Source organism: Sorex araneus, chromosome 9, assembly GCF_027595985.1.
Source record: "Sorex araneus isolate mSorAra2 chromosome 9, mSorAra2.pri, whole genome shotgun sequence".
Taxonomy (NCBI): Eukaryota; Metazoa; Chordata; class Mammalia; order Eulipotyphla; family Soricidae; genus Sorex; species Sorex araneus.
In genome coordinates this window covers 40,134,233-40,161,109 of record NC_073310.1, presented here as the reverse complement: position 1 = coordinate 40,161,109, position 26,877 = coordinate 40,134,233, and the positions used below count along the sequence as shown (strand labels likewise).

Below are 26,877 nucleotides of genomic sequence, written 5' to 3'. Positions count from 1 at the left end.
CCTGAAAAGTAGTTTCAGTCAATGAGACAAGATTACATAGCCCGAAGAGGGGAAAATATTGGTGGTTGTAGATGGGAAAAAACATTGGGTAGTTCTAGAGAATCTATCTGCACACACTCGAGGCTGGTGTTTGTGTCCTACATGCTATGAACAGAGAACATTGCTTTTCCTTCTGGAAATTCTGTACACTTGGAAAATTAATAGTAAACCTGCATTTGCTTCCATTGTGTATAGCCTTGGCAAAATATGCACATGTAGTCGAGTCCTTTTTCTCTCTTATAAAGGAAGTTTAGTGGACATTGGTAAATGCTCCCAGCTGTGGTTGGAACATGTCATCACACATAACAGTGCTACAAGAGGTTCCAGTGGCTTCCTGAGTCCTCATTCACATCAGCAATGTGTTTGTTCTGGGCTTTTGTGCTCCTCATTGCCAAAATGCTCCGCAGTGGGACCTAAGTCCTCTTGGCTAGGCAGAACTTTTCAACCTGAGAAAAGGACATCAGTTCTGACATTTCCCAACTCAAGATCAAGAGAGAGGGAAATGGAAGTGATGCTGGGCATGTGACAGGTCACAAAGTTCAGTGTCTTCAGGTATCCCACTTGTGGGCTTAGTGATCCCTCCATTTTATTAAGTAGATAGCCAGACAGTGAATACAGGAGGTTAGGCACATGCTTTGCAAGCCACTGACTCTGGCTTAATCCTGGTTACTGTTCCCAGGTCCTCCAGCACTCCCAGCAGTGATCCCTGAGCCCAATTAGGTGTGGACCCCAAACCAAAATCATTGTCGTTGTCATCATAACATCATCATCATCATCATCAGCAGCAGCAGCAGCAGCAGCAGCAGCACCATCATCATTATCATCAAGTAGATTGAAAAATCATCTTTGAGGCCAGAAAGCTAGTTCCTCAGGCAAGGAACTTGCCTTGTATATGACTGATCCTGCTTTGATCTTCAGCAATGCATATGGTCCTCCGAGCACCTCTGGGAATGATCCCTGAGTACACAGATGGGAGTAAACCCTGAAAACATCTGGCTGTGGCCCAAAAAGTCAAACAAAAGTCATATTTGCAGGAAAATTTTATTTAATTTGTGAGTTGATGACCTGGATGATATCCTTTACATCTCCATCAGTTATACTGCTGCTCTAAGCATCATGGATGGGCCTATGGAAGTCAAAGGCATTTCAGATCATTGTTGGTAGATGAAAGGATTTATTTGAAAGATTTGAGCTAAGAAAGAGGAGCCTTCTAAAGAGAGAGGAAGGGATATTCAGAGATGTGAGGGTCTGGCATAGGTACCTTTTTGCTCCCTCCTTCATTAGGACAAACCCAATTTTTTCTTTCCTAAGAAGAACAGGGTCTAGTCAGCCCTTTTTTGGCTCTCTGTCCTCTCTGGGATATAGTGGGGCACTTAAAACTGCTCTCTGTGCCTTTTGTGACATGAGGATTATAGATAATGCAAAGGAAAGAAAATGTTCACCTGCTCCTAGAATAAATACCACCAAAGAAACTTAACTTCATTGAGGTTAAATACCTTTCCAAGTCCACACAAGTATGAAGGAGGGATTCAAGTTCATATTTTATAATTCTAAATCCATTGTTCTTTTCACGTGCATTCTAATTACTGTATACACTGCTCCTTAATTGCTAATTACAACAGTCTACCATTTGAACATCTTCAAGTTGAGAACATTTTCTTTTTCCTTCTTCCCTAGCCCATAAAGCCTGTTGACTGGTGTGAGGTTGATAGGAAGTAGTCCATTTTAACCACTATTTTTCCACTTTATTTAAGACCACTTTTCAACCTCAAGTTAAATCTGAACTGCTTTCAGTTGTTTCTGCCAAAAAACATGCAAATTGGTTCCAGCAAAGATATTTCCTGTGAATCATAAAGGTCTTGAATGATGCTGCGTATTAATCTATTAGTCCCAGTATATTATCCATGAACCAAAGGACCTTAGTGAGAAGCACTGTAAATTAAAATTTATTTCATTCATGATTTTGAGGAAACTCAAACTTCTCAATCCTGTTCCTGAGTGCACACTGTTTGAACTTTATTCTTGCCTCCAAACAAAAGAACTTAAAAACTCAAAGACACACACCTTTCCTTCTTTTAAGACATGAGAATCATTGAATTACTGGAAAAGTTTCCAAATGTTCAGCAATTTTTATTTCCCATTCTATACTCATGTCTCCCCAACCCAATCTAAAGTTTGCATGAGGACTGGATAACAGGAAGTCCTGGTAAGAAAATTGCCTAACTCATTTTTCTTTTAATGTGAGCCATCTGAAATTAGCCCAGCGCAGGATTTTCAACATCAAACATATTTGAGTCAAATGAACACATCTGTTTACTTGAATGTTCCAGATGCTCAGTGGATCTGGCTGCATCTGATGTTTGAGTCTGATAGAGCCAGTGGTCACTTTCCCAAGGGTATGCTTCAACAAGCTGGTGAAATTCCAGTCCTGGCCTATTGATTATATATTTTTTGCCCTCTGAGGCATAATAATCATGGCATCTGAATCATATGCTTCTTACTCTGAGACTCAAAGGGGCTCTTGGGCCAATTGTAGGTGATTGTACTGCTTTTATGTAATGGTAAGATTCCCCCACATCACCTGGCAACTCTGTTCTAGAGTTAAGTGAATGAGATGAGGAAACTAGATATCCTCATTGATCCATCCACGAGTTGGCAGAGATGGAGTTCTGTGCCAAGTCAGCAACTTGATTGTGGGAAAGAATAAGGAGAGTCAGTGGAACCACATTCAAATTTGATTGATTCTGTCTCCGGAGAGCACTGATCCTAAGCTAGTGTGCTATTTCTTATGCTGGGGCCACAAGATGAGGTCATATTTAGGTTCTAGACTCTTTTCTTGACCTTTGAAGGAAAACAGTAGCTGCAATATAAATATACCTTTTCAACATAATTCTGATGTAGTAATAGTAGAAACATCAAAATAGAAGTATGGTGTGAGGAAGCAGCCTTATATTTATGTGGTTGAAATTCTCCTTATTGTTAAAATTAAAGGTAATTTAGTCTTAGAATAGGGCTGGAGTGATAGCACAGCGGGTAGGCCGTCTGCCTTTCATGCTGCCGACCAGGGTTTGATTCCTCCTCCCCTCTCGCAGAGCCTGGCAAGCTACCTGTGGCATATTTGATATGCCAAAAACAGTAACAAGTCTCACAATAGAGATGTCACTGGTGCCCGCTCGAGCAAATTGATGAGCAACGGGATTACACTGATACAGTCTTAGAATATTGTTACCACTGGATTACAGATCAATCTTCTCATTAATTCACTCTGTCACCGATATTTACTGAATAACTTATTATGCTGGCATTGGAAGTAGAGATAATATTTGGTCATAGTCCATCAGAGTTGTGAGGCAAGATGGTAAGCTAGGCAGTGTATAAGAAACCTCAAAAGAGATTTGTTCAGGGGGACTTATAATGACTCAGGGGCAAAAGTGCCTGCCTTGCATGCATTAGGCTGTAAATTTAATTTCTGGTGAATCCAGTATGTGCTGAGCAGGGTTCCAGCAGCTGTGCTATGTGGAACCCTTGGCAACACAACAAAGTGTACAATTTCTGGTTCACCACAGCCAAGTGCACACGTGCACAACCAAGCGTGTATATCGCCTAAGGTCATCACAGTGACAACAAAGGGAAGGGAAGGGAAAAATGAAAAATAGTGGCTGGAGATATGACTCTAAGAGGAACAGCACATGCGTAGTCTGGGAAAGATTTGAATTCATTTCGCCACATAATCTTTCTTATCCCCAAGCACTGTCAGGTGTAGTCCCAGTGGCCCTTAGCACTGCTGGGCCTCAAACACCCAAAAAAGAGAATTTAAAGTTGGTGCTAAGAGAGATTTACATGGAGCAGTGATGGAAGCTCAACAGGCCTATGTTAACTCAAGAGTCAGAATTAGAAGTTTCCTGATATTTGGGTATATTGGGGTCTGAGTGTTAAAGGCGAGAAAGTTGAAGAAATGAATAGCAGTAGTAACCTGAGGCAAGAGCAGGAAATGGAGATCCAAGTCCTCTTAGAATTCAAATGTAAGAGGGTTCCTACTAAAGAATATGTAGAGCAACAGTATGGGTCAGATTCAGGCTAGGCCTCTGAAAAGAAAAAGTAGAATTGAATGAAAAGTTGCCAGGAATTTAGAGAAATGACTCAATCTTTGGGAAGTCTGCAATAGGACATGGTGGTGGTGGTGGTGGTGGTGGTGGTGGTGGTGGTGGTGGTGTGTGTGTGTGTGTGTGTGAGTGTGTGTTTGTGTGCATGCTCACATAAGGATTGGACTAATCTGTTTTTGTGCCACGTCGACTTCTAAAATGGCAAAGTGGAAAGAATATCCATAGTTGTCTAGACTAACTGCATTTTACAGATGAAGAAACTGAGGGCCAAGAAAAGAAAAGCTTGACCAAAGATGTATAGCATATGGGACACGGGGACACGAGTACATGTACACATATATGTATACATATGTACATACATACAAACAACTGAATATTTATATGTATATATAAATATACAGTATACATGCATGCATACATGTGTATAAATACATATATAAATATGTACATATATACACATACACACACATAGAGCTGAATGTTCTTTTCCTGTAAGGGAGAGAAAGCCTAGACCCCCCACTATAGTGACAGTTACAGGAGAAACCACAGTATAGAGTAGGGAGAGTCAAAAGACATGAGTGAGAGAGTGAATTGATCTACAGCTACTCTCTATAGTAGATTGTAGGCAGTCTACAGTAGATTTATTTCATTTATTTTACATGATGAATAATACTGCTATAGGGGCTGGAGCGATAGCACAGTGGGTAGGGCGTTTGCCTTGCATGCAGCCAACCCAGGTTCAAATCCCAGCATCCCATATGGTCCCCTGAGCACCGCCAGGAGTAATTCCTGAGTGCAGAGCCAGGAGTAACCCCTGTACATTGCCAGGTGTGACCCAAAAAAGAAAAAAAAAAGAATGAATAATACTGCTATAAGCATGCATACATTCTTTTTAAAAATATTTTTTAATTACATTTTTGTTGTTGTTGTTTTGGGGTCACACTTGGCAGTGCTCAGGGATTACTTTTCTGCACTCAGAGATCACTCCTAGAATACTCAGAGGACCTTGTAGGGTGCCAGGAATTGAACCCAGGTCAGCCACATGCAAAGCATGTAGCCTGCCTGCTGTATTATCTCCCCACCCCCAACACTTGATTCTTCTATGAATATATTTCTCATTTTTATATTTAAGGAATATATCTGAAGGATACATAAGGAATGATTTATATCTAAGGAATAAAATGATTAGATAATGTGGTAGCTCTATGTTTAACCTTTTGAGAAACTGCCAGTATTTTCCAAGGAGACTAAGCCATTTTACATTCCCAACAGTGATAATGTATGACAGTCCAGTTTCTCTACATCTTCACTAACACTTATTTCTGCTTTGTTATTATAGCCATATTGCAGTAATAAGATAATATGAGATATTTCATATTCCATACTGAATAGTAAATGATTTCTGGTTGTAGTTGTAGTTTTCATTTATATTTCTTTGATGACCAGTCACATTAAAAATCTTTCTTGTATACTTATTGACCAGTTGTTTATCTTCTTTGAAGAAATGTCTGTTCAGATCATTTTCCGATTTTTTAATTAAATAATTTGTTTTACTTTATGTTCTTTTAATTTGGCTTATGCAGGATGCTGAAATGCTAACTGGTAATGAGAAAGTATGGGAAGAAGTTCAAGATTCCTTGAAAAAAATTGAAGAACTAAAGACACATTGCCGTATCCTTTGACCTGGTGATGCTGGTGAGATTGCTTCCTTCTTCACTAGAGTCCGGGATTAATGAAGCAAGGTTAAGATTTTTCTGTTTTGTTGTTGGACCACATTGGCAGGGCTCAGTGCTTACTCCTGGTTTTGTGCTCAGAGATCACTTCTTGCAGGCCAAGGAGACCATGTGTGTTGCCAGTGAACAAACTAGGGTCAGAATGACACTCAGAACACATCAGGTATAGCCTAGGCTGCTCTTACTGTACCATTGGGCCTAAACTTTGCAAGGAGCAAGCCCCAGTTTCCCAAGCATTGCTAACAGTGGCCCCTATTGGTCTTTTTCCATCTTTTGTGTATGTATGTATGTATGTATGGTGCCAAGGATAGAAGCCAGAGCCCATGAATAAAAGACAAGCATTGTACTTCTGAGCCACATCCTCAAGCCCTCATATTTTCTTATAGCTAAGTAGTTTTTCATTGTGTATATAAATTACATACTTTTTTAAATCCACTCATCTGTCATTTGGCACATGGTTATTTCCATATCTTGGTTATTGTAAATGACACTACAGTGAACAAACATCGATGTGCATATGTCTTCTTGAATTAGTGTTTTTGTATTCTTCAGGTAGCTACCTGGGAATAGATTTCTGTATCATACAATATATCTATTTTTAATATTCTGAGAAATCTCCACACCATGAAAATGAAGCAATTTACATTCTGAGGCTGAACTAATTTACATTCCCAAGTACATTCCCGGTACATGAGAGTTCTTTTTTTCTTCATATCCCTCCAGCACTTGTTGTTTCTGACCTTTATGATATTGGCCACACTTAAAGGTGTGAGATTATATCTTGTTATGATTATTTTTATTTTCATTTTTCTGATAATCAGTGATAACTAGAGGGTTCGTTTTTTTGTGTGTTTTTGTGGATTTTTTTGTTGTTTCTTCTGGACATTGGTATGTGTTCTTTGGTGAATTGTCTGTTCTGTTCAGCTCTTCTCACCATTATTTTTTTTTTGTATTTGTAATAATGATTGTTTTAATCTTGATAGGGATAAGGCAATACATCAAGACATGTCCATTGTTACAAAGGTTTGCATTATGTACTTACGTGTATAATTTTTAAATATTTTGTTTGTATAAAGTTGTTCACAATAATTCATTATATTTAATATTTAAACATCAATCTCATCACCATTGAACCTTTCCACCACCATATTTTGGATGTTTTCACCCCAAATCCCAAGCTGTGCCCCAAAGGCAGAACTGAAATAATCAATTTTGTGTAGATTGTTGTATGGCCTCCTACTTTAAACCCCAGCAAGTGTGCTGTGCTACTCTCTTCTGGGAGCTCTATTTGTGAGTCTCTGGATCATGGCCATTAATGGCCATCATGCCATTAATCATGGCACCAGGGACGTTTTGTGGGCATGACTGCCAAGCTACTGGTAAACTAAGGAAATGGTGGGGGAGGTTGCTTATTCTCACTCTGTGTGAACCTGGAGATTTCAGTCACATGTCCTGTATACCTGGGTTTTTCTGCAGATTCACTCATGGATGAGTTTCATCCTGTAGAAAGTGGCCTTGAGCATGGTGGCTATTGAGTTCCAGAGGTTTTTGGCAGCCCTCCTCCCCATTTAGGGATGGGTTATTTTCTTATTTTAAATTTGTGAGTGCTTTATATACCTCAAAATTAGCCCCTTGTCAGATTTAGGATGTCCAAATATTTTCTTTAATTCAGTAGGATTTTTTTTAATTTAACTCACATTGTTTTTCACTATTCAGATGATTTTGTTGTATATAATTCCACTTGCTCATTTTGGCTTTAGTTTTTTTCGCCGTTGGAGGTGTATTCCCAAGGACATCAGTGAAGTCAGTGTCTGGGAGTGATTTTCCTACCTTTACTTCAATGTATTTTATATGTATGGTTCTGATATCCAAGTCCTCAGTCCATTTTGAGTTAACTTTTCTTCCTAAGTGTGAGATAGTGATCCAGTTTTATTCTTTTGCATTCAGATCACTATCTGTCCAGTTTCCCCTCACATAATTTATTGAAGAGACTTTCATTTCTTCATTTTATGCTCATAGCCCCTTTGGTGTACATTAACTGTCTGGATAGATGAGGATATATTTCTGGGCTATCAGGTTGGTCCATTTGCTGTATGTCTTTTTATTCCAATACCACATGGTCTTGATTTTTATAACCTGTAGTTATAAATTGAAGTAAGGGAGTATGATACCTCCACACTTCTCCTGTCTCAAGATTGCCTTGGCTCTTTGCGGTCTTTTCTGGCTCCATATGAATTTTAGAATATTTGTTCTGTTTTTTGAAGAGTGCCATTGGTACTTTTAAAGAGACTGCATTAATGTAGTCTGTACATTAAAGAGACTGTATACAGCCTTGGGTTATAGTGGTCATTGAAGCAGTATTGTTTTCCAACTCCTAATATCTTTGCATTTCCTTATATCCTCTTCTATTAGTTTAACCAGTGACTTTCAATATTTAGTGTACAAGTCTTTTTAAAAAATTTATTCCTGGACACTTTAAATGGGATTTAAAAACTCTTGCTTCCTTAAAACATCGGTGGAGAGTGTGGTGCTAGAATATTGTGTGCTTGAAACTTTTTATCATTAACAGTATTATTAATCGTGATGAAATAAATGTTTTTTTCTCTTCTAGTTTATTGCTGCAACATATTTCTGTATAATCATTTGGTAACGTGTCCTTTATTATGTTTATTGTTTTTAATGATTTTAGAAGATTCTTTAGAGTTTTTAATGAGTATTTTTCATGTCATCTACAAACAGTGATAGTTTCACTTTGTCTTAGAACCCTTTTTAATTTCCTCTCCTAGTTTAATTTATTTGACTAAGAATTTCAACACTATGTTGAATAACGCTGGTAAGAATGAATGTTCTTGTCTTGTGTACAGGAAAAACTTCCCTTTTTTCACTATTGAGTATGATCTTCTCTGGGGATTTATTATATATGGCCTTTGTTATGGTGGGGTATGTTTTTTATATCCTCATACTGCTGAGACTTTTTATTATAAATGGTTTTTGAATCTTGCCAAATGATGGTATCTGTTGATATAATCATGATTTTATCATTTTATCTTTTTATCTTTCCTATTGTTGATGTGGTGTATACATATTATGGATCATCCTTGCATCCATGGAAAGAACTCCTCTTGGTCTTGATGAATGCTTATTTAAATGTATTTTTTATTTGGTTTGCTTAGATTTTGTTGAGTATCTTTGCATCTATATTCAATCTGTAGGGATTTGGGTCTATATTTTTCTTATTTTGTAGTATTTCTGCTTTTGGTATCAGAGTGTTGTTGGCCTTATAAAATGTATTTGAAAGAGTTCTTTTCAACTTTTTGTAAGAGTTTAAGGATAGGTTCAGAGATATACTACAGCAGATTGGGCTTTTGTGTTGCACACAGCTGACTCAGGTTCAATCCATGCACCTCACATGGTCCCTTGAGCACTGCAGGTGTGATCCCTGAGCATAGAGAGCATAGAGCCAGGAGTGAACCCTGAGTACTGCCAGTTGTGACCCAAAACAAAAACAAACCAAGAGTTTAAGGGTACGTAAGAGAGTAATAGGACATCTTTGAAAGTTTGGTAGAAGTCACTAATGAAATCACGTGGTCCTGACTTTTGTTTCTCAGAGACTCTTGATTAGTTGTCATTTCCTTCCTAGGAATTGGTCTACTTAGGCCTTTTGTTTCCTTCTAATTTAGCCTTGGTCTGGTGCTCCAGGTGGGCTTTTCATGACCCAGAGTGCCTTGACCAGCAACTAAGATCTATTAGACTTTTGCATGGGAATATGCAGGAACAAAACTCCTTAGTCTCTACATAGTCCCAGTGGGTCCCTGGGTGACATCCAAAAAGACTGAGATGTCAAGTGCCTTGTACCAGCCTGGAGCCAAATGAAAGCATAGGCAGTGACTAGGGGATGTGGTCACGAGTGACTAGGACAAATAGTGATTCTCAGTCCAAGAGGATTTGAGGGGCCAGTAAAATGGGGGTTCATGGTCTCCACAGTGGTTGGCCCCTGTTTTGGTGCTGAGTCAGGAGGTCAGCCCCTGCGGAACCCATACCGGCTCAGGTCTGAAAGGCAATTGGACCCTCAGCCCCAGATGTTGGCAGAACACACGCCCGGGGCCAGCATGGGGCAGAGTCTGGCCAGCTGTGGGCCAACAAGAAAGCACAGCAGGTGGTAGGGTAGGCCTCTTTGTTGTGCTTTAGAACAGTCCATTTGTTTGTTGCCTGAAAATCTGTGGCTTGAGTGCTTGCTATCAGTCAAGGATTAGACTTATTTGTCTCCCAGGAGAAGGCAGCCTTGGTAGATGCCTCTCCTAGCAAGCCCTGCTATTTGCTAGGGGGAGAGAAGCACTCCTCAGGGACTTGCCCTCAGGTGATTTAAATACCATGGAGAACTAGATAGGTCCTTGTGCCCTCTCTTATCAGAACAGCTCTGAGAGGTCATCAACATGCTGCCTGCCAGAAGCTCTACCTCCAGTCCCTTGCTTCCAGTTCCAGTTTTATAAATCAGCACAGGGTTGTAAGATTAGGGTGCTTCGAGGGGTGCAAAGATGTTTGGACTTCAAGTACCTGCCTGGCAAGCACAAGGCTGCAGGTGCAAACCCTGGTGCCTCCCTCAGGCACTGAAGTGATCCTGACGTCTCCGACTCTGCTGATCCGGAGACCTAGTGAGAAAATGCATGGAAGATTGTTAGGTGACTTCAGAAACACTCAAGCCATGCATGAAACCTTGAGCACTGTCCCTAGTAAAGTCCCCATAGGTAAATTTTTTTCTTTAATTTTTTAATTTCTTTGTTTTATTTTAACTGAATCATCATGAGATAGACATTTACAAAGTTGTTAATGGTTGAGTTTCAGTCAAACAATCTTTCCATACCCATCCCTTCACCAGTGCACATTTCCCACCACCAGTGTCCTCAGTTTCCCTCCAGTCCACTCCCCCACCCTTACCCCAGCCCCCACTTCTCCAAAGTCTGCCTCTATGACAGTACTCTTTTTCTCTCTCTTTAATTTTCCTTTTAGGCACTGTGGTTTGTGATAGTTTTACTGAAAAGGTATCATGCATCTCATGATACTTTACCTCCTTTTAGCACTCAGGTTTTGTCCAGAATGATTATTTCCAACTATCATTGTCATAGTGGTCCCTTTTCTGTCCTAACTGTCCTCCTCCTATTTTGTAGCAAGCTTCTTACCATGGACAAGTCTTCTTGGTTCTTGTTTCTACTCTTTTTATGTACTAGTCACGTATCTTTTTTTTAATATCATGCAAATGAGTGCTACATTCTGTTTCTTGCTCTCCCTCAACTGATTTTACTCGGCAAGATATTCTCCATGTCCATGCATGTGTAAGCATATTTCATGGCTTCACTTTTAGTGTTCCATTGTATAGATGTCCCATAGTTTCATTATACACTCATCTGTTCTCAAGCACTTGGGTTGTTTCCAGATTCTGGGCTATTGTGTACAGTGCTGCAGTGGCCACAGGAGTGCAGTTCTGTCCCTCAGACATGCTTTTTGGATTGCATCTTCTTGCCCCTTGGTGGGGTTCTTTCTTGGCAAAGCCATGTTCTATTTTCTGTCTTTTGGGGTGTTGTAATTGTCCCTTGCTGTGAGAGCTCTGTGACCCAAGGTTTTAGGTTGATTTCTATGTAGATTAATCCATATTTTGGTGTAGATCTGATTGGGAAGAACTGAATATAGGTTGTCCGTATTCAATTATCTACACCCCCAGTGTTCATTTTTCTTTCTTTTTTTAAATAGGGTTCACCTCGCATGGTGTGAGAGACCCTGATTCTGTTCCTGGTTATGCGCAGCCTGGCCAGGTTGACCTGTGGCCATCAGGGCGGGGTCAGAGTGGGGGCGGAGCAGCAAGCCACCAAATGCTCCTGTTTTCAAAGATGAACTTCCATTTCTGAAATCTGTTGCCCAGCGAGGATTTTATTTTCTCTGCTTTTTTTTTTAAATTTTTAGGTAGTTTGGTAAAGACTCTAGAATTGATAACCAAAGGAGTGAAAAGAAACCTGCTCTCATCGCGATGTTTACTTAGAACATAAGAATGCAGAATCATGGCCCTGTTGGGCAAAGTGCTTTTTCAAGGTTCATAAGGGGATTTCATACAGGGGCCAGAGCTATATGCCAGGTGCCCACAGCTCTGGATCAATTTTCCTGAGAAAGCAGTGCCCAGTGATGCTCGTGCTGTCCCTCTGAGTACTCTACACCCAGCTCAGTCCAGTCCCTGGGATGTACAGACTCACCCACCTTCCCAGGAGAACTATGACTCAACCTGATCTGAGGCTGCGTGAATAAAAAGAAAACATAACACAAGAAAGGTGATGGAATTTGTATGATCCTATCTGAATTTTAACATCCAGGTTGGAGAGCAAAACCTATTAAAAGGGATGTAGAAACATTTAAACAGATTGAAGGCGTGGAAACAGAGTCAAAGTGTTTTTTGGTTTTTTTTTTGTTTTTTTTTTTGATGCTCAGGATGCCTGGGGAACCCCACTGGTAACTTCTGGCCAATTTGATTGGTGGTTCAATTGCAAGGGCCCAAGGATGTGATGCTGGGGGTTCTTGGCTCACACCCAGCAGTGCTAGGGCCCTCCAGGGCTGCACCCAGTGATTATGTGATGCCAGGAATCAAACCCAGGTCAGGCACATTCTAGACATGTGCCCTAACCACTGTGTCATTTGCTGGCCCCCACAATGGAATATTTCATATATAATCCTGTGTTTATAACTCTCAGACACAGTGGGCATGGGCAGCATATGTGATAACTCTCTTGGTAAGATAGGTTTTTGGAGGTGCATGATGTCAACCAACATGGGAAGTGTAAAAGCTTCACAAGGAGCTGACAACTGTGTCCTGTAGGGGAGGGTTTGGATGAGTTCACTAGGAATTTACACCATAAAGCGGGGAGCCCAAGCTGAGAGCAGCACACTGTTGGTCATTCCCAGTTGTCAATCAGGAGAGGAAGGGACCTAGCAATACCCTAAATGCCATGCCTGGGGGTTAGACATTGTATGAATGAACTGAAACAGTAGAGTAATATGGTTAGTTGAGAAATGCCCTGTGGTCCCTACATCCTTGAGTTGCAAGTTGATTAGTTCTCAAGTAGATTTCCTGGCTTCTCTTCTCTTTCTCCCTAGCTCTTTTTAGATTAGTATTTTATTACATTATAAATAAATATATATAGCATTACATTATGACACAATATTATATATTGATTTTAAATACTAAGTCCTCAGGGTAAGGTGTCTGTTCAGTCCATCAACTCCTTTTCTCTTTGGGTGGGCTCTTTTCCTACTTTGCCCTAGAGTGCAATGCCTCCATTGGAACAAAATGACTTTCATAAACACAGAGCAAATGCCAGCAACTAAAATTGTGAGCAAATACATATCCTCATTAGCTGTGGGGAAAGCCTCCCAGTTAAAATTATTTCACTTTTTTCTTTTCTCACTGGGATGTTTTACAGAAAAGGTTTGCCTTGTTTGCCAGGAGTTGGTTGCCAGTGTTGCAAAGGAAAGTTGGCACGCAGTTCCTTTCCAGCTTGCTGGCGGAAAAAGTAGCTGTATTCCTTTCCTTGCCTGCAGAGTAGCACATTTGGTTTTTATTTTTAAGGCCTGTCACCTCAAACCTCTTTCCAATGAGGTGGAGCCTATAGAAATAAAGAGGCAAATAAATAAAGAGGCCAGGCAACATGATGTTAAAATGAGGTGCAAAAGCTTGCCACTGCACTGTATTGCACTGTGTAAAAGACAGTCATTCCTCTTGACAGTTCATCAAATATCTAATCCAGGAATGAAAAGTCACAGAGGCTAGCCTAGCAATCTGCTAGAAAATCAGTGCATTGCCACAGATACTGCTTCCCCCAACCTCAGGGGGATACATGCAGCAAACTTTAAACGTCCATGTCAGATGAATACAAAAGAAAACACCAACTCACTTTCTTTCAATAAACGTAGGATCAGAGTCACTTCCTCTGAGACAGGGCTCATCCTAAAATTACAGAGTGTGGTGGACAGGAAATGTTCAGAAAGGCCTTCAGCTCTGCCTTACAGGGCTTAAAATTCTAAACAAGGAAGCCATGACTTTGGGATAAGGCATTATTACCATGAAAAGTAAAAAAATGTCCCATGAAGCTTAGTAACGGTATTAGTCCCTACTCACAAATAGTTTGATTGGTTTCATATCTGTGTTTCGTAATGTTTTGGAAAGCAGTGCCCTGAGAGTTATGGAGGCTAGAGGAGGTCAGCTGTGTGGATGGAGGGATGAGGCAAGGCTAAAGGAGCAAAGGAATGCATGGAGGACTCACTGTTTAGGGCAGGGCGTGCTCTTAGGACCGATAAGGAGGGCTTTGTGTGGGGTTTGAAGGCACAGGGCGAAGGAGCTGGGAGCTCCAGACTGTGGGAGAGTGTGAGGAAATGTAGGTGGAGGGGAACAAGCTTCATCAGACTCAACCCACTCATTTGTCTTAAGCCTAGTCATACCCAGAGGGCAGGGCAGGTTGGGGAAGGAGAGCACTGATATTAGTATAACGTGTGGTTTGAGAATGCACTACATTTCCCATGGTGTCCCTGACATTCAGAACTCTTTAAGGCTTATGAAGGAACACATAAAGAACTTTTTGTTTTTGTTTTTGTTTTTTTCCCCCATATCACACCCTGCAGCGTTCAGGGATCGTTGCCGGAGGTGTTCAGAGGAACCTATGTGGTGCCTGGCACTAAACCAGGTTATCAGCATGCAAGGTGGGTGCCCTGCCCACTGTACTATCTCTCCAGCCCTAAATGAAGAATTTTTGAAGTTTTACATTCATTATCATTTAATTCTTGCAGTGACTTTAAGTCTCCCCTACCCCCTCCACACCCACCCGCCCAACCTGTTGACCTTAAAGTGCTCAGAGGACTGCCTCAGACTTCAAATATCTGACAAATGATAGAATTCGTTTAAATCCAATCCCATAGTCAAAGGCAGTGCCAGTGTCTGCTGTATCCAAAGTCCCCCATCCCCATTTGAAAGCAGATGAACATGACGCTGCTCTGACTGAATTACAGGTGGGAGTGCTAACACAGGGACCAGCATTCTTCTTGGCCTCTACCTCCTCATCAGCATCACAGGGTGGAAGTGGAAGGAGTGAGGGGCTCAAGACCCCTGGCGTCTGTACACTCACCTTCAGCTGGTGCTTCCAGGTAATTCTTGTCATAGGAGTTCCAGGCATATTCCAAACTCCACACATCTAGTGCTTAGTCTTCTCACCGGGTATGGCAGTTAAGAGACTCAGTGACATGGGGCTGGAGCAGTAGTACAGCTGGTAGAGCACTTGCTTTGCACGCGGCTGACCTGGGTTCAATCCTTGATACCATATTATCACATATAATTTTCCCTGAGCCCCGCCAAGAGTGATCTCTGACTACAGAGCCAGGAGTAAACCTTGAGCACTGCTGGATGTGCCTCCAAAACAAAGCAGAACAAGCACACACACAAACCTCAGTGGCACAAAACGTCATGAAAATAGATAGTGGGTCCAGTTCATCAGAAAGTCAATACCACCCAAAGGGGATCTGGGGTATCTCCCGGCTTCTTTCCAAAATATCATTTCCCCCAACCTGCAGCTTATGGCATAAAATGTACTCTTAATATTCTATTGGAAGGAAGAGTTAAATAAAATTTATTTTACTTGGCATAATAAATAATTTTATTTGGCTTAGTGTAAGCTTGAATAACTTTTGCTTTATAATAATTTGTATTGAAAACAACACTGAAGTTTGAGGTCTTGTGGAAATGGATTTATTTTCTTTATATCTGCCTGTGAATTCCATCCTACATGCCTAAGAGCATGACCCAGAAGCAGGACTGGGGACCTCCTTTTCAAAAAGAAATCTGTCTGCAGCTTAATTTCAGATCAGATCATATCTAAGACAGAAGTTAGCAGAGTAAATAACATGAAACCAAGCCTAGCTAAGATTTCGGTGAAGAAGCAGCCACATTCACTCTGAGACTAGACTGAAAGAGTGCAGAGAGGAGTGCGAAGAAAAAGAATGGCTCTCCGGATATCTTAATCCTCAAAACACAGCCTTGTTGATGGAAACAGAATTCACTGCGTGATACCACTTACATGTTTTTGTTTCTCAAGTGTGTTTTCAGGCAGCTCATCTGTGCAAAATAATAGGCGCCTCCTTCCCTCCTGTGCTTGGGGAACTCTCCAGCCTTTTAAAGAATCTCATTTTACTTTTGTTTTTTCTTGATGAAAACAATGAGTCCTTAACTAAGGTTAATAACAGAGTGGGACCAAGTTCTGGCGATGTGCCAGGAGATCATAAGCAGCAACTCGGAGAGGCTTCCTGATACCAACATCTACCAGCTGAAGGTGCTCGACTGTGCCATGGATGCATGCATCAACCTGGGCATGCTGGAAGAGGCCCTGTCCTATGGTGTTCGAACTATGGAGCCATACAGGTGAGTCCTGCAGAGGGCCCAAAAGGAAGGCTGGCTTTTCCTTGGCCTGGAAATGGAACCTGAATCCTGCTTTATATTGAACATTAGAGTTGGTTTTTTTGTTTGTTTGTTTGTTTGTTTGTTTGTTTTTTGCCTTTTGGTTCACACCAGGCGATGCACATGGGGTTACTCCTGGCTTTTCACTCAGGAATTACTCCTGGTGGTGCTCAGGGGAATCGAACCCGGGTCAGCCGCGTGTAAGACAAACGCCCTACCCACTGTACTGTCACTCCAGCCCCCAATAGTGCTTCTTAATCGGTGTATCACACCCAACCTTGTTTGACTTATGCCTTGCCTCCTTCGTTTTTGCATTCAGCTGTCATTTGTAAATGTCCGTCATCATTTGTAGAGTCTGCAAATGCCTCCCTGCCCACCTGGCCAGTGAGAACAGTGCTGCCTTTCTTGAGGCCAGTGTAGAGTCCTGCGGGGGGCAGGAGAGGAGGAGGAGGGACAGGCTCGTGCCAAAAAGGGAAACTGAGGCATTGAACCCATTTCTGATTTTGGTGAGGAGGCTGTGGGACACAGTCTGGCAGGAGGGAATGAGGGCTTTAGCATTGCAAGGTACCTTTACTTGAATAATGTGCCCTCAGAACCTCCAAGTGACCCAGGCAGGCACTCAGAGATAACAGACCTGCTTCGACATGCTGTGGAGTTAGGCCAAGGAATTATTGGTAATTATTTCTTTTGTGACTGGAGCAACCTGAGACCACAGGACGTTTTACCCCCCAGATATTCATATAACCTCAGAGGAGCTTTGCGAAGGAGGACAGCGTTGAAGTCGGGCTGGGAGTTTGGTGCAGTGAGCTAAGAACTATGGGAGTTGACACACTTGGGTCCAAGGCACTCTCTGTCATTTGAGGTTGAAAGATCTGTCTCCAGTGTGGAGCAAGGTCTTTCACTACTGGGAAGGTTCCCCCAAGGAAGGCCCCTAAAAGATCAGAGCACTATTCTGGGCAGAAACTAAGTTTTCTAGCTCGGAAAATTTTGTAAACCTGATCTAGCTTCCTTCTCCCCCTAAACCCCTGCAGCTAGGCAGAGGAGGAATCCAAGTCTAGACCTGTACCACACGGGACAAGAGGCAAGGGAGTGGTTCTGTGCCAGGGAGCAGAGGGAAGCAGAGCTGAGGCTACTAACCTGTCCCCCACCTGTACTCTCGGTGAAAGCCTCAAAGAGACGAGAGAACCAAGTCCTAGGATCAACATGGTGAAGCAGAAGCAAGTCAACAGGTCTGGGATCAAGGATCAGTTCAGGTGCCTGAGTTAACCCTGTGTCAGGAAGAGAGGCCAACACCCAGGAGAGTGGTACAGGCAGAGAGGAATAGGCATCGCCTCGGCCCAGGGATGGCTGAGGCCCATCTGCCAACCATGGCACCAGAGTGACCCAGAGGACGTTTGCAGAACTTCGGTACTTGATTCTTCCACTGTCTTGTGGTTGAACAGCTTTGCAGTCCAGACTGTGAGTCAGCTTTAATCAAACTTAGGAGAGATTGCCTTGAGGGCTGAGACGCTAGACTTTCCCAGAGCATGAAGTGTCTGTTCGATATGATAAGTCTTGTGGGTTCTCAGAAAATATGAATGGAATACAAAGAGATAAAGCTTCATTCTCTTGAGAATCCCGTGGCGCAATGCAAGGCAGTTCAGGGATGATTGGTGTAACCCCTCTGGATTCCTGGGCTCGGGAAGGCAGCCCACAGACTTTTGGATAAATGAAAAGAAGCCAGCGGGGAGATGCAGACTGAAACTGTTCTTCCCCAGGACCCCAGGCTGCTCATTGCCCCTGGCCAGGCACTGACCCCTCCTGCCTGGTCCTCCCTTTCCTGTTGGTATTCAGGTGGCCCTCTTGGCCATTCTGTGCCCAGAGATTTTGCTTGGTTTCTCCACTTCATCATGAAGACCACACAATCTTGGTGTGCTTATTCTGCATGTATGTTTGAGCCTTACCCCTATACCTCATTATTTCCCAAAACCTCTCTAAAAAAGACACATGTTCTTACCATACAATTAACTTCAGTCTCATTGACTTAAACTTGAGATCAACAATGAGGCCTTTGTTGCCTGCGATACCTAGTCCATCACATTGTTTGGAGTGCACTGGGTTTTACTTTGCTGGTGGTTGGCAGGACACAGTCTCTCATAAATGTACATTCTGTTTTTGTTCTGGGTGACAAAATCCAAGACTCCTTTGGTTTCTCTGCCTGTGCAATTCATATATTCAAGAAACTCCATCTGCAGCAAGCCATTAAATGAACTCCAAACCTTTGACTTTCAAAGGGGTAGTAGAGGGAAGCTCTTTAAATAACCCAAACCCCACAAAATTCAGACAAACGAGGAATGGATGCTGGTAGGGTATTTTCTGTGCATATGGCTGATCTAGGTTTGATCCTCAGCGTCCCATAGCTAGGTCCCCCTGGCCCTGCAGGTGTGACCGACCCCCCAAACAAACAAAGAAACAAAAAGAGATTGGGTGTTGGCAAACTTTGTCAAAAAGACACACACACACACACACGCAAACAAAAATACCCTTTCACTCAGTCAAAAATGAAAATATGGAATAAGTGAGTTTGGAGGGAGCAGGAACCTAAGTGGAAGTGGAGGTGGTTTTCTCTTCTACAGTGAGGAGGTGGCGGTGATTTTCTCTTCTTCAGTGTACTCAGGTTTTCAACTCACACTGTAACCTAGCTGTCTGAACTGTCCCATCTATTCATCTCTGCAAATGCTCTGAGTGGGATTTTTGCTCTCATTTCACCAAGGACACTGGAAGTTAGGTGGCTGGGCATGACATTCTGGGAGATGACTTACCCAGCCATCTGCTATGGCAGTTTAACAACATTTGTAGTAACTAGATGTAGGCCAACTTTCCAGTCATGATTTTGTCATTTCTGACCTTGGCTTAATTTTACCTGCTGACCCCACAGAATAAAATGTCCATATTCCATTTTCATCCAAATCATTACATTTGCCTAAATTCCCTTGTTGCTCCACGGTCATATACTCAATGAAAATTCTTTTTTATACTCAATGAAAATTCTTTCTGTGACACAACATAATGTCAAGTGATTTCTGTTTCATCAAACAGGTTGAATTATTTCATGTACAAGAAAATATATAATCTTTAGCATCTGGTCATGTCTCTATGAGGGTCTGTGTATCAGAAATTATATATGTATTGGCATCTGTCGCTTAGCATAATAAACACTACACAGAATGAAAGTAATAGAAATATATTTTTTAAAGTTTATTCAAAATTTTAATTTTGGGCCAGAGAGGTAGTACAGGGTGTCAGGGCATGTGGCTGATCCAGATTTCATCCGGGCACCAATTATGGCCTCCAAACATCACCAGTAGTGACTCCTGAGCACAGAGCCAGGAGTAAGTCCTGAGCACTGCCCAGTATAACCCCAAAACAAAACCAAAACAAATTTAGGCAAATCTTAACTGTATGATGAATCAGGCTCCAAAAACTAGTAAGTATGCCATGTGATAGTTTAGAACTTAGAAAGAATTTTGCTATTTTTCTATTTTTAATTAAAGAACTGTGATTTACAAAGTTATTGATAGTTGAGTTTTAGGCATATAATATTTCAATACCAATCCCACCATCATTGTCAACTTCCCTTCACCAATGTTCCCATATTCCCTCCCCACCCCACCACCCGCCCTATCCCTGCCTGTCAACTTGACAGGCGCATTACCAAGTGTCAATGATTTCAGCTTAGATCTCAGTTTTTGTTGACTCTGTTTTGGGATATATGGCGATGCCACTCACCTATGTCACCAGTATAAATGAATCCTTGATGACTTTTCATCAAGGATTCATGGCAGAATCCCATTCTTTTGTTCCCTCCACTGCATCCCATTCTTTTCTTCCCTCCAAGATTTCTTTCCTTCTCTTTCTCCTCTCTAAATACTGGGGTTAGGGTTGATTGAGGCATCACCCTTTTACTACAGTACATTTTCTCATCCAGTATTCTATATACCACAGATAAGTGAAATCATCCTGTGTTTGTCTTTCTTCTTCTGGGTTATTTCACTCAACATAATATCTTCTAGTTCCCATCTACCTCCAGGACATAAAAACACTCTCTCAAAAGGACGTTGTAAACCATTATTCATTGTTGCACTCAGTATAATAGCTAAAATATGGAAATACCTAGTTGTCCAATGATAGATGAATAGTTTATGAAAATGCGGTATATATACAAAATGGAATTCTCTGCAGCCGCAAGAAAACATTTTCATATTGAAGAGAATATTGCAAAGTGTGGTGATGTCCCCTAGGTAACCCATTTATTTTCTTAAATAAGTATTTCCTTGCTGAGTTTTAGTCTAGTTGATCTACTGAGAGGTGACAAAGCAGTGTTGAATTTTCCAACTGTTTTCTTGCTATCAATGTCTTTCTTCAAGTATATTAGCATCTGTTTTAAGTATTTTCCTGGTTCCTCATTTAGTACATATACATTTAGATGTGTGAGTTCTTCCTCATGTACAGATCCTTGATCATTAATAATATTCACTTGTCTCTTACAACCTTCTTCAGCCTTCAGTCTATGTTGTCTGATACTAATATGGCCATCCCTGCTTTTTTGAGGGGGTTGTTTTCTTGAAGAATCATTTTCCAGCCTTTGACTTTGTGTCCATGTTTGCTTTGACTGTTCAAATGTGTTTCTTGAAGGCAGTAGAGTTTTGGATTCAATTTCCTAATGCATCCTGCCTCTTGATTGGTTCATTTAATCCACTGACATTGAGAGAGATTATTGTGATGTGTTTTTGTGCTATCTTTCTGTAGGAATTTGGTATCATTGTACGACTTGTCTTATATTAAAGTAGCCCATTTAGTTCTTCTTGTAACCCTAGTTTTGAGTCTATGAAGTTCCTGAGTGTTTATCTGTGAAACAGTGTATTGTTCCTTCAAATATGAATGAGAGTCTGGCTGGGTAATGTATTCTTGGTGATGTGTTCATTTCAGTGATTTTTTTCTACTATATCCCCCCACTCTCTTTAGTCCCAGAGAGTTTCATATGATAAGTCTGCCATGAATCTTAAGGATGCTCCTTTATAAGCAATTTCCTTCTTTGTTCTTACTTTCAGTATTCTATCTCTATCTATGATTTTACTCAGTCTGAGTAGGATGTGTCTTGTGGTACTTTTATTTTGATTTATTTTGGCTGGTACCCTTTAGGCCTCCTGAATCTGGGAGCAGGCACTCTTCAGCTCTGGGAACTTCTCAGCAATTATGGCTTTGACAGCTGCTTCTTCATCAGGGTTTTCTTCCTGTCCCTCCCCAATTATTTTTATGTTGTTCCTCTTCATCTTGATGTTCTTTTGATATCTGTTGGTTTATTTTGAGGCTCTTTTGCATCTTCTGCTGTTGTCTGGAGGGTGATTTTATGTACCTCATGTTGGAGCTCACTGATTCTATTCTCAGCAGCTGTTACTCTGCTGATGAGGCCTACCAGTGAGTTTTTCATTTCACCTACCATGTTTTTCAGATCTGTCATTTCTGCTTGTATTTCCCTCATGTCTACTCTCATTTTCTCTTGTATTTTATTGGCAGTGTATTCCATTGCTTTCATTGTTGTTGCTGTTTTGAGTTCCTTTTGCATCCTTAAAAGTTCCATTCTAAATTCCTTACCAGAGAGGTTATACAGCTCATTTTTACTGTCTGGGTCAACTGGGATAGTGTCTTCACTCACTAAGCCTGGTGGGTTTCTATGTTGCTTTACCACTAAGACCTTTGTAGTTTGGTTGTTTTTTATGTGTTTTTTGTGTGATTAGAAACCTATGTTAGGATGTCTTTGTATGTTTATGGTGAGTTATGGCAAGGTGAAAAAACGCATCCCTGTGGAGCAAAGTGGAGCTATTGTGCTCTTCATGGGTAGGATTCACTGGAACCTGTCGAGGAGAATGGTCCTCCTGGTTCTAAAGCCATCCCCTGATGCCACACCTGCCTGTCTTTTTGGCTTTCAAGGGGGGTACTTTTGAAAGGGGTTTCAATTATCTACCATATTTTTTTTTAGATTGTATGTTTTCTATTGTTGGTAACAAAGATCATATGATGTTGCACGGTCGCGAAAGTGGCCACCCAGATTTGGAATTCTGGTATTAAATCCAGAGGTATTTCTGCCAGCAGCCGCTGCATTCCGAGGTTGGTTTCTGTGGCGCTGGGATCGTGGCTGTTCAGGAGCGGAGGAGCTGTACATGGGCGACTGCTCGGGGTTTCATTTGGGCAGGAGGCAGGGCCATCTGCCTCCCCCATCGCAAGATTCCCCATGCATCCCGTCCCATCACTGCAAACTCCTCCCTCTCTGCCCAATTGGTTCTGAATGGTGGCGGTCACCATGCTATCCAGGGGGGAAAAGGCCAAGGGACAGCGACCCTACCTCTCCCGGAGCTGCACATGTCTACCATATTTTTAAGCTTCCCTTTTAATATTTTTCAGCTATTCTGCCATCCTCAAGTATGTTTACTTTAGTCTCGACTCTTTTCCTCTTCAAACTTCATACAAGTTTTTTCTTTTTCTCTTCTCCATCCCTCCTCCCACTCTCTCTCTCTTCCTTTTCTTGAAGATACTTAGTCCCAGTCTTGATTTGTTCAATGTGCCTAGTAAGGTTGTAAGTGGACTGCGAAAGAGCAAAAATGGAAAAACCAAGAATTCCCAGTAGCAGACTAAGAGAAAAAATATATATCACTTTCTATACTGTGTCTCTATACTGTAACTGGCTTTCTCTGCCTTTTAACAAAGTATAGACTCTGTGCACATAAGCTCCTGCATATTTACCTCTTTCTTTTTAACAAATGCATAATATTTTAATCTTGTAAATATACCATTATTTGTTGACCCCTGTCCCCCACTTTCCCCATTTAGTTTTAGTGTACTAAACATTAACATACATGTACACATGTCCTGGTGTCCTGATGTGAGTCAAACTACAGGGTAAATCTATATGACAGATTTTTATATGCCAACTTGCTGTATCAAAGGTGACATTTATTTTAAGTGTGAATAACTGTCACCAAATCATGTCCATCAAAATGTCACTCTTTTTAACTCAAAGCAGTTGAGACCAGATGATATGTTTTTATGTTACCTGATCTCAACTTGTTCTGAAATATAAAAAATCTGTTCTAATTTTTATGATCAATGTCTGCTCTTACAGAGTGAGATTTGCTTGCATTAATTCTGTTGTCCAGTGGAAGCAAATCTTTTGGGGGACGCTGGGAAAGTCTTCTTTGTGAGTTACCTGGGAGAGCAACAGAAGGGTAAGAATGAAGAAGGCTTGAACAAGCACAAGGGCAGATATGATGGGGCCATGCTCAATCAGAGTGAAAAGATCTGAGATGCCATGTTCAGAGAGGAAAGTGGGAAAGAGTTATCAGCCCAGATAGGTTTCCAAGCTTTGATGTCAGTATAAAGTGGTAGAAAGAGTGCAGGTAAAATGCAGCTGTAGTTTGTGTACATGACATGTTTACACCCAGGTGTTTTTAACTCAGAGCTTGCCAGTAATTACATAGCAGGCACAGCTATTTTCATTTGCCAGTAATTTTTTTAACATTTTTCTCAGAAGTGTTGGCAGGTAAGTTGGTAAAATGTTAGTTTTCCTCCCAGCTGTCCCTTCCAGTACTGTTTTCAAGCTGGCTCTGCTTTTGAAGACATACAATTGCTCTTTGTGGGTAACTGCCGTCAATCATGAGACTATTCTAATCCCAGAGCAAGCAGAGCTTGGGGTACATATCACCACGGGGATATCTTGGAGCATAATGAGCAGTCACCCACACTTACCTGAGCAGTCATTCGCTCTGCTTTGCACAGATGTTGTTGGATCGTTCTCCATGAAGGTATGAGTCCACCTGTCACTGATGCTCACTCCTGGAGGCTCTGGTATTGCATCACATGTAGCACCTTCCTGGGCCACACTCAGAATAAAAAAGTAAGGATCTAGAGAATAAATCAGAGTCAGTTCTCTGTCCCCACTGGGGTGCTCCGGAAGGGGGTAGGTGATGATGTTTCTGTCCTTCATCCAGTGTTCCGCTGATTTGCCTTGTTTGTCATCTATCTTCTATGATGAGGCTTTACAGGATTATTTCACCCAGTGAATAAACAAATGTTTTATTCTCTGCTTACTGAGATGGAGAGTAATCCTTAGCCACTTAATAGTTTTTTTCCACCCTGTAAATTTCAATTAAAGTGTCTTTGGTCGCCAAACACCTATACATGATTTTTGAGCTTCGTGTGTGTTTGTGTAAAATATTGACTTATCTGATCCATCTTACCAGAGCCTCTTTTTCTTTGTTGATAATTCTCTACAATTGATTTCTTAGCAGTAGCCCGCCACTTCCCCTAATACTGGAGCCGAGTTGCATGCATGGGAAGGGAATAAAGAGTCCATCAAGTTCCACTCATTTTTTTTAATTTATTTTTTAAAAAATTTTATTGAATCACCATGAGATTGAAAAGTTCCACTCACTTTTATTTTATTTTTTTTTATTTTTATAGTTTATTTTTAATTAGTGAGTCAACGTGAGGGTACAGTTACAGATTTATACATTTTTGTGCTCATGTTTCTCCCTTACAAAGTTTGATAACCCATCCCTTCACCAGTGCCCATTCTCCACCACCAGTAAACCCAACATCCCACCCCCCCATCCCAGTCCCGTCTCCCCCCACCCCACACTGCCACTATGGCAGGGTATTCCCTTTTGTTCTCTCTCTCTGATTAGGTGTTGTGGTTTGCAATAAAGGTGTTGAGTGGCCATTGTGTTCAGTCTCTAGTCTATATTTGGCCCGCATCATCTTTCCCCCACATGACCAACAACCACATTTTACTTGCTGTTCCCTTCTCTGAGTTGCCCAGAATGAGAGAACAGCCTCCAAGCCATGGTGACAACCTCCTGGTACTTATTTCTACTATTCTTGGGTGTTCGTCTTATAGTCTATTATTCTATATTCCACAGATGACCACTCACTTTTAATATAACCTTCTTTTTTTTGCTTTTTTTGGGGTCACACCCGGCAATGCACAGGGGTTACTCCTGGTTTTGCACTCAGGAATCACTCCTGGTGGTGCTCAGGGTGACCATATGGGATGCTGGGAATCGAACCCAGGTCAGCCATGTGCAAGGCGAATGCCCTACCCGCTGTTCTATCTATCGCTCCAGCCCCAAATATAACCTTCTTGATGACAGTTCTTTTACTTTCATTCTACAGGGTTCTCCATTGAGAATCTAGAAATTCAACAAAATAAAATACTGAAGGTGAAAGAGAAAAATGGAAGTAGAAGGAGAAGGGGAGGGGGATGAAGAAGGAGGAGAGGATAAAATTATAGTAATTATGGTTCAAATGCTTACTTCCTCATCAAAATTTTGACTTCAGTTCAAACCTAATTACTTGTGGTTTTGGATAATCTGGAGGCTTTGGAAGGGACCAGGAAAGAGCATTATGATCAATTACTCTCACTGCACTTTGAGAAGGCAGAGAAATGAAATACGCCTCTTTCATTAATCCATTTCTCTTAAAGGGTGCTGACTTCCTTGCCCCTAGATGCCTTGCTATAAGGTAGCTGCCTATATGTTTGCTTGTTTGTTGATGCGCTGGGTGGTGCTAGCTTCAATTCACTTGTTGCATAAGAGAGACCCAGTTTTGTGGTCACAGTTCCAGAAGAAAAATCAAAGAATGTCTATATAGTACTGGCACAACACTGACTCTCAGAGAAAGAAGACACAGGTAGATATGTATCTTTACAATCTTTTGTCCTTTGTTGCTTCTTAGGCTCCTGGCATTTGAACCAATGCTCCAAAATCTCACAGAGCTCAGGGTACCAGCAGATAGGCTGGTAACTTCATGGACAAAATTCAACAAGCAGGTTCAGTTTGGATATTTCTCTTCTAACTTTAGAGAGACACAGAATGATTGGACACTGCTGAGAAATGTACAGGCCTTGTTGGGGATGGAGACTCACCCCCAGCATCTGCATGTGACAGGACATGTATAAGACCTTTGATTTTTAAAATATTTATTTATTTAATTAGAGAACTGTGATTGTAAAGTTATTGATAGTTGAGTTTAGGCATACAATATTTCATCACTAATCCTACCACCAGTGTCAACTTCCCTCCACCAATGTTTCCATGCTCCCTTCCCACTCCCACACACCCCCTCTCACCCCGTCACCTTGACAGGTACATTACAAAGTTCTAGTCATTACAGATAGGTCTCATGTTTTCAGTGTTATTGAGTCTGTTTGGATATACAGTTATCACATTTCCTAATCATTATCCTCTGGAATATGGCTTCTAGAAAAAGTTATCCTTTAGCGACCAATTAGTACCCACTAGTACTAATAACTGGTGCGCTCCTGGTTCTAATGAGAGTATTGGGATTTATCCTAATCAATCCCAGAGACTTGAACATGTTAGCATTTGGCCTATTAGCACCTTAGATCTCCCAACCTCAAGTAGAAGAACTGAGAACAAGGATTCAGTTAGCTTCCAAAGCTTGGTTAATCACTCTCCCACATCACCAGTAT

General features: G+C 41.3%; 1 protein-coding gene across 2 annotated transcripts in view; it reads left to right on the top strand.

Moving 5' to 3' along the window:
- SMYD3 (SET and MYND domain containing 3) overlaps positions 1-26,877 on the top strand; it is an 836,228-nt gene that overhangs the window by 702,887 nt on the left and 106,464 nt on the right. For both annotated transcript variants that reach the window (XM_004605437.3, XM_055147656.1), the window contains 2 exons: positions 5,726-5,813; positions 16,142-16,316. In XM_004605437.3, coding sequence (XP_004605494.2) covers positions 5,726-5,813; positions 16,142-16,316 — 263 coding nt within the window. The remainder of the gene's footprint in view (positions 1-5,725; positions 5,814-16,141; positions 16,317-26,877) is intronic.